General features: G+C 36.1%; 1 protein-coding gene across 1 annotated transcript; it reads left to right on the top strand.

Annotated features, from left to right (window-relative positions):
* The first annotated feature begins 1,308 nt into the window (after window positions 1-1,308).
* On the top strand, window positions 1,309-5,166 carry LOC136221873 (uncharacterized). Its single transcript, XM_066009342.1, has 3 exons — window positions 1,309-1,888; window positions 1,970-2,155; window positions 4,732-5,166. Exons 1-3 carry the CDS (start codon window positions 1,442-1,444, stop codon window positions 5,011-5,013), a joined length of 915 nt encoding a protein of 304 aa, XP_065865414.1. The 5' UTR covers window positions 1,309-1,441; the 3' UTR covers window positions 5,014-5,166.
* Window positions 5,167-9,038: the final 3,872 nt, after the last annotated feature.

Here is a 9,038-nt window from a genome sequence, read left to right on the forward strand (position 1 = left end):
TCATCTAATATCAAATACTACTTGTACACATTTATTTTTTAGCACCAATTATCTCTCATTAATTTGTATTCGCCCCTTATTTAATTGGTCGGATGTATTACATACCGTGTATGGTAGAAATTTTCCTTCCATGAAAAGAGAAAGACTCTGTTTGGCAAATATCTGTCAGATGATTACATTAGCTGTTAGCTGATTACGTAAACTTGTTTGCCAAAACTTAGCTAATTGCTAATAGATGCTTGTATAAAATGACAAATAAGGATATAGTAAAACCTTTATTTGGGGTTACAGGGTAGTAATTAGGGGGTAAAAATATCATTCAAAAGAGGTGGAGAAATAAGCTAATTTGAAAAAAATTCATAAAACCAACATTTTCAAAATTTGTTTTTTTAGACCTAATAAGATTTTTTAAAGTTCTCTTCACAAACACCACTATTAGAGTCAAAACATCTAAAGTGGCTCAAATCTATAATTTTACAAAAAAAAAAAACAACTATTTACATTTGGTAAAAAGTTTTTTTGGAATAAAATTAAAGGTTTGAGCCATTTTGAAAAAGTCGTGTTTGATGAAAAAAGGTTTGAAAGAGATTATTGAGTTCAAAAAGCTAATTTTAAAAAAAGTTGGTTTTAGAAAAAATTTCAATTAGAATCTCTTTGTAAAAAAACATTTTTATGTTTTAATTATTATCCTTTAACTATAAATAAAGAATTTACCATATTATTGTTAATCATTTTACATACTCGAAAATGTGGTCTTTATCTAAAATTATTTGGCTTAATGCATATTTATGTCCTTAAATTTGACAAGTTTTGTTTATTGGCACTCTAAACTGTTTAAATAACATATCACACACTTATAGGTGGCTTTAAAAAGCTATCACATACCTATAGTTGACATTAAAAATATATCACACACTTAAAGTTGGTTCATTCGGACCTCCTGCACACAAAATTGTTGATCTGTCATCTTTAACAGATGAGGTCGCTGTGCGTGCTATAGAAAAAAGAAAAGCATATTAGTTCATTCTTTAAGCCACTTCATATGTCAAAGATGACAGATCAATAATTTTGTGTGCAAGAGGCTCGAATGAACCAACTTTAGATGTGTGATATGTTTTTAATGTCAATTGTAGGTACGTGATAGGTTTTTAAAACCAATTATAAATATATGATAAGTTATTTAAAAAGCATATGGTATTAATAGGTAAAACTTATTATGTTTAAAAATGTAAATATGAAAATTATTTTGAAATTGAAGGTGACGTTAAGTTACCATATTTATCCCCTATTTTGAAATATTATTGAGAGAGAGTTATTTGAGAAACAAAAGGGAAAGAAGCCAATTTAGTCTGTCTCGTGATTGAAAAAGAAAAAACTCTTATTCTGTAGTCTGTTCCCCACTCCTATTTCGTTATCTTTTCCATTTGTAAAGAATTGAATAATGCACGCCAAGACAGATTCCGATGGAACTAGTATCGACACGTCATGGCCGTTGCGATCGCCGCCAAGGAGGCCGGTGTACTACGTTCAAAGCCCTTCTAACCATGATGTTGAGAAGATGTCGTACGGTTCAAGCCCAAGTGGTTCTCCTCCCCACCATTTCTACCATTGTTCACCTATTCACCACTCTCGCGAGTCTTCTACTTCCCGATTCTCTGCTTCTCTTAAGAACCCCAAAAGCCTCTCTGTTTGGAAGCATATCCAGATTCACCATGATGATAATGACGATGATGATGACGACGACGACAATATGGGCGTCCCCGCCGCCTCTGCTCGTAATTTGAGATTGTATTTCTGTGGGTTTTTCATCTTTGTTTTGCTCTTTACCACCTTCTGCTTGATCCTGTGGGGAGCTAGCAAATCTTACAAGCCTCAAATTATTGTTAAGGTAACTTTAATTCAAACATTAATTTTAATGTCTTATACTAGTTGCAAGGAGATGAGTGGTTAAACTATTTAGAATTAGCAGAACATGGTGTTCCACAACTTGAATGTACAAGCCGGGAATGATGAGACAGGAGTGCCCACAGACATGCTTTCTATAAATTCAACGGTGAAGATTCATTACAGAAATCCGGGGACATTCTTCGCCGTCCATGTCACTTGTACTCCCGTTGAGCTTCACTATTATCAACTCAAAATCGCGTCGGGGCAGGTATTCTTCTCTCTTAATTAAATTAAATTAAGCAGAATGTCTTTTTCTATCATAACTAGGTTGAGAGAGAGAGAGATGGGCAAAGTGGTAATTGCAAAATGACGTTGGTAAGGTCAAAACTGTTTATGGGCACATCGAGAAGTGGGCCGTAGAGTTAGAAATTGGATTGGATTGGCTTGGCTCACCTTTACAGGAGTGCCTGTAAAAGACTGCAATATTAAACGATTGCATTGACTGCACTTCTGCACCACTCTCTTTCTTGACCCCACTGTTTTCAGTTTAATTATTTGTTTCTACTTTTCTCTTTTATTTGAATTTTTATTTTGATGTTCAACCAATATTATTTACTAGTACTAAATTAGCATAATAAGGATGATTAATTTGTCCAGCAGAAACTAATTTGGCGCTTTAATTATATTCCTAAAATTAGGATTTTTATTGTTTCCTCAAACCGTTGACCAACCTTCATTACTCTTCCGTTTTTTAATACACGTATTTCTGGAAAGTATTTTTATTTTAAAATATTTATCATTTTAAAAAGTTCAAAAATATTTGATATTATATATATTGTAAATCGCTATGAAGTTAATAAAACCCCTATGCTATTTTTGAAAGATGTCTTTTGAGATTTTGTCAAATAGATCAAGAAAGTTATTTAAATATCTTAATTATAATTTATAGTTATTTGATTATAATATTGTTTATAGTTATTTGATTATAATATTGTTGGATGATCAGGAATTTTCACATGCACCTTAACAGCATCCACAATAATTTATATTCACTACCACTCAATGTACATGCCACATCATCAATTTAATAAATTTCATTTTATTAAACTATGCAACTCCAATGGCTTAACTCTATAACCACTCAATCATAATGGACCCACCAATCATAAAGGCTCTACCAATTAATTAAACCAATCATGATTGATCCACCAATTAATTAAACCAATCATATTATTTTAAAAATAAAAAATATATATATATATAAATAAGCAAAAGCTCAATAAACATTGAGTGGTTGATAATGATTACTTTTTTATCATACTATCTCCAATGGGAGAGTGATACAATGGAGTATATTGAGTGGTTTATCATACCCCATTAGAGATACTCTAATGAGCAAGTGAATTTGCTCATTCACCGTTAGATATAGACTTATTAAATCTAAACCTCAGGATGCTTTGAATCTTCACCTTAGGATTCTAATAAGCTTAGATCTAACGGTGAATGAGTAAATTCTACTTGCTTATTAAAGTGCATGTGATCAAAACTGATTGGATGACGAATTGGTTTGTTAAATAGAGAAATTTTAATATATCTGTTGCACCATGTAATTCCTATATCTGATAAATAATTTGATAATAAATCCATAATTTATAATTAAAGTTATATATTTTAGATTTATAGTTTTTTATTTTAAAGTCTGCAATTTTATACAAGTAAGCTCAAAAATATTTAAAGAAATTTAGAACAATAATTTTTTTCAATTAATTAAGTACACGTATTAATATTTAATTAGTTAATGTTTCAGATGTAATTATGGTAGCGATTGCTTTGTGTAGGGTAATAGAATGGAATCTATAACTACAATTTTTATACATACACTTTCTGTATTAATAAATTAATTACACGTACATATAGGAACTAAAATCAATTACTTTATCAACTAAAAAGGTGGCTTGATTGATTAAAAGACCATAAGTTGTTTAAGGTAGATCTCAAGTTCGAATCCTAATGCAAAAAGCTTTAATTAGAAGACCCGTTTAAAGAATGCTTGATGAGACTCGAACTGAGAAATCGAACAAACTATTAAAAAAAATTAATTGCTTTAATCATTAAAATAAAAAACTGTTGAATAATGAGTTGAGATGAGTTAAAAAAATTTGTAAAGAGAATATTACTAATAAACAAAACACCAGCAGAAAAGGAAAACCTTCTCTTTCCTTAAACACTAAAACAAACTCTTAGCCGTTAAGACATTTTAATAAGTTTTTTAATTTATAAGTCCAAACTTTTAAGAAAATATCCTTTTAATAAAGAGGGTGTAAAATGTTAGTTTAATTTGTGTAATTTCTTTGTTTATAAATGAATGGATCAAAATGTTTATTTATTTATGTTTATAGGTAAGAATTCATTATGAAAGAAGAGTTATAGAATTTGGTGGGTGTGAAAGGTAGCATTGACAGTCACAGTCATATATACTAGTACTAGTATTTATGGATGTGGGCCCAATCTAATTTACCTTGTTCACGAAATTGTTTTACTTGGCAATGATAGCCAGCCACTATGCCAACATGCATACTTATTATGGTTTTATATTAAATGCTAAACAAATAATCACTTCAACTTTTAGAACTTTAAGAATTAATCATCCTTGTTTCAAAAAAAAAAAAAAGTTTTTGAACTTTTATTTTTTTACATATTGAGGAGTATTTCGTTAATAGTTTTTAAAATCTTAAAATTTCAGAAATTTATCATATTTAATCCCTAAAATAGAATTATTATACAGATTGTGAGTAGCAGTAGGTAATAAAAGTGTTGATGTGTGAATGAATAAATATAAAACAGATGAAGAAGTTTACAGAAGCGAGGAGGAGGCAGAGGACAGTGATAACGGTGGTTAAAGGTAAGCAGGTAGCGTTATACGGGGGGTTACCAGTTCTTTGGAATCCAAAGGTGGAGAAGCTATCAATTCCTCTAAACCTGACATTGGTGGTTAGATCAAGGGCTTACATTTTGGGAAGGTTGGTCAAGTCCACGTTTTACAATCGAATCAGATGCCATATTACTCTTCATGGTAATAAACTAGGCACGCCCCATAATTTGACTAATGCCTGTTTTTACATTTAATTTCTTTTTTTTTTTTTTAAATGTCTGAACTGATGAATCCACAGTAGATTTGCTCTCATTCTATTCTTAGTAATTATGGAATTGTTATGTAAAGAATCCTATTTCGATTCTCCTTTTTTCCAGTTTAAATATATCATGCCCCCTTCACTTGCACTTTTGTACATTTTATAATCCAATAGATTTTTCATCTCAAAGTCATTTCTTGCAAGTACTATGTCACCGATATATAAAATAAGGAAAATGTATTTACTCCTACTAAACTTGTACATGATCAATCATCCACTAAATTTTGTATAATTGCTCGAATTTATTTCAACGACTTGGTGAAATTAGTGATAGCATTAATGAAAAGTCTGTTTTAGACCATAAATATATATATATTTTTTAATTTGCATACTAGGAGTAAAGTTTTCTGGCTACACCATATAGATGGTTTCATTAATGTTACGATTTAGAAACACAATTTTTAACATTCATTTTATGAAGCGAATGAAGCTCAAGATCAAAATATATTATGATTCCATTATGATAATTAAAAGAGTATTTTGAAGGCAATGGAGAGAAAGAAACTTCCAACATTTGAATATAACATCCCCAAACAAAATGGACTGAGTAAGAGTCTGATAACTTGCTAGATTCGATTTGATGATCTTCGCCGCGGTTACCTGCAAAACAGAACCGGAGACAGGATCTCCGGAAAAACTCTCCGACGATCAAGTCAGTTTTATGGGAAGGTTGGTAAATTGATACTGGTATTGTGGGGAAAAGATGTGAATGTACCTGCCCATTTGCTTCTATGTCCTTTTTATAAGTGTTCCTAGGTAACCGCCGGGGGCGGTTACTTTTTCCAGGCCACGTCCCTTACGTGGCTACAAACGTGGTCTCGTTTGTTTTGAGTGGGAGGTTTAATGCTCCGTTTAGGATTTCGGAGCGGTTACTCGTTTTACCCGCTTCCTTTATTCGGAGCCCGTTTGATCTTGAACCATGGGCCTAAGTATAGGTTAGGCCCGTGTTTATGATTCGGCCCGGTTTGGTTTCACGGATCATCACATGCCTCCCCCCTAGTTTGGCAAGAGCCCTTTAGGGTCTTTTCATATGTTATAGGGGACTCCTCGTCTTCGTCTGGATATTCAAAATTCGAAAGTGGTTCTTTCGTTCTCCGTCATTTCTTCTCCGGCGTCAACCCTTTAGCGTTCGTTCTTCTCTGTGTTCTCTTTCACATGTAAGTGTTTCTTTCCGCAACTTGTAACTCGTTCGACCCTTTTCTTATTTCTGCTCGTCTTTCTTCGTTAATATGTCGAACCCTGACCTCGATTTCGCACCGTTCGACGAAAATTACGTTCGTGAGGTGTCTCATGAGGTTGATGAAGTTTCAACCAGCTCTCCTTGGTCTGATTCCCATCCCGCCGATTTTCTCCATCTGGCGAATACAACTGATGAGGGTCTAGGTTTTGACCCTAAGAAGTTGATTCCACCACCTGTTCCAACTCCCCGTTTATTACCAAAAAAGGACAGGTTGGGAAGCCTAGTTTGCCGCGAGACGATTGATGACTTGCGGGAGCAGTATCCTTGGCTCCAAGGTCTGGAAACCATCATTCCCGGGGAGAATAGAGGGCCGGGCGACTACCCAAAGGGGTATTTCACCATTTTTGTCGCCCAGATTATCTGCGGTTTCACGTATCCGCTGGCGGATGAGATTGCTTCCATCCTTGGTGGTTATGGAATCGCACCCGGACAACTGCATCCCAACGGATGGACCGACTTAACCTTGGATAAATTTTTGGCGGATTGTCTGGAGGTTCCCCTCTCGCTCAAGATTTTCTCTAAGCTTCATCATTTCAAGAGTTCGGGGGAGTACTTTACTTTCATCCGACAGAGCGGTTACTACGGTTTTGATGAGAAGTCGAACAAAATCCGCGAGTGGGATAAGTCCTATTTCTTCATTAAGTTCCATGAAGGGAATCCAAACTTTCTTCGCTGCTGAGGCCGACCCAATGTAAAGAGTTTGAACTTTGGTTACCCCAGCAAGGACGAATCTGATATTATAAAGTTCTTGAAGAGCACTCCTCCTTTTGTATGGACATATGATCAGGCATTCCATATGCTAAGAAGCCGAGTAGCGATTGCCTACCGCGAGGGAGATCGTGTTGTCTATATCCCTTATCGCGTTTTTGTACAAGGTACTGTTAACTTATTTCCAAGTTGATGATTTCTTTTAACCCTTTGCAGGGGTGATCCTTTATCTCAACTCGCTGCAGATCGGGAAGCGAAAGCCCTGGCGAGAAGGAAGAAGCGGATGGCGGGAATAACTTCTGCTGCATGGGCGAGTTCTCCTGTGGGGGCGACTCATTCTGTTGAGGCGGCTTCCCCCCCAATTGCTTCCGTTTCACAGGGCCCCGCTTCTGTTTCTGAGGAGCTTCCCTTAAATAGGAAGCGGAAGAGTAATGTGGATGTGGAGTCTTCTCGCCCTAGGAAGAAGAATACCTCCGCATCCTTGACTGTCGGTGGTACATCTACGTCCACTCCATCCAAAGCCAAGGGCGGTCCCCCATTTCATGAGGTATCATAATTTATTCGCTCTTCTTGCATTATTTATTTTCTCTTGTCAGTTTTCGCTGTTCTCCTGACCCTTCTCCTTGTGTATCCATAGTCGATTCCTGATATCAGCGGATGGTGGACCAGAACCTTTGGTAAAGTCGTGAGCTTTTCCTGTAGGGACATTGTTTCTTCCATATGCAATGTCCTTGGGCGACTTCCCTCCGCTTCTCGTGTGCGCGAACAGGTGCCGCTTCCGACTGCCATGGAGGGGATTGAGAAGCGAGCTATAGAGGTATATTGCTTTCCACTTATGTTCTATCCCTCAAGCGCATGTCTTTATTCGCTCTTTTTATTCGCGTATCGTCTTATATGCAGATTATCAATTTCGCGGAGGGTGCTCTCTGCAGGGATGCTGAACGAGCTAGAGAGTTGGAAAGCCTTGGTACTGAATTGGCGACTCAGAAGTCGCTTTTTGATGATGTCCAAGGCAAAGTAAAGGTCCTTGAAGGTGCTTGTCAGAAGGCTATGAGCGAGAAGGAGGAAGCTCTCAAATCCCTCCAGGCTAAGTCCGATGAGCTTCAGAAAGTCATTGATGATCTGAATTCGTCCAAGGAAGCCTTGGAGATGCAAAAGAGGAGGGTCGAGGAGATCACAGCTGAAGATGGTGCTCGCATCTATTGGTATGGAGAGCGGATTCATGCGGCTTATGAGCATGGACATCCAGATCATGTACTTAATCGCCCCAAGGTTCCCATTCCTGAAAAGGATTTAGCTGAGAAATGGGACAAGTTGGAGGCCGAGGATGCTGATATGGATGAGGTACTTCTCCTGGATTAGCAGAGTTTTCATGATTCTCCAATTAGCTGTGAGATCCCAAATCAGAACGTAGAAGGAGGGGCACCACAAGATGTTTCCCACGTTGAACAAGATGTTTCTCGCTCTGATGCGGTTACTGATTTGATTGTTGGGGATTCGCTTGAAGCAGATCATCCCACAGGAGAAGATGAAGGAGCCGCTGAAGGCGAAGGGGGCAATAGAGGCGAAGGAGAAGAAACTGTAGTATAATTTTATTTATATCCGAACTGTTGTATGTAACAAACTGCCAGTATATATATCAACTGTTTTATCCTTCGTCGCTTTAATGCCGGTTATTTTCGTATGTGACCCTTGCCTCTTGCCGACTTCATACTTGTAATTTTTCGTAGTTAGTTTTGTTTTCATTAGGGTGGCCAGACCCTTTTCGCAATTTTTTGAGTACTCGTTTATTCGCTTAATTTTATGCCTTATAATTTTTCTTTCAAAAATAATCATAAGGTTGATCATAAGGTTTTGCGAGTGATGCGTAATCATGCATCCGCCTTTCTTTAATAGGCAACACATTTATGTGTGTTTAAGATTAAACATAAGGTTTTGCGAATGATGCAATAATTGAATATCTTTATTGATAAAGAAAACAGACTTCTTGTTACATGGGTATACAAACTGTG

This window comes from Euphorbia lathyris, chromosome 3, assembly GCF_963576675.1.
Source record: "Euphorbia lathyris chromosome 3, ddEupLath1.1, whole genome shotgun sequence".
Classification (NCBI taxonomy): domain Eukaryota; kingdom Viridiplantae; phylum Streptophyta; class Magnoliopsida; order Malpighiales; family Euphorbiaceae; genus Euphorbia; species Euphorbia lathyris.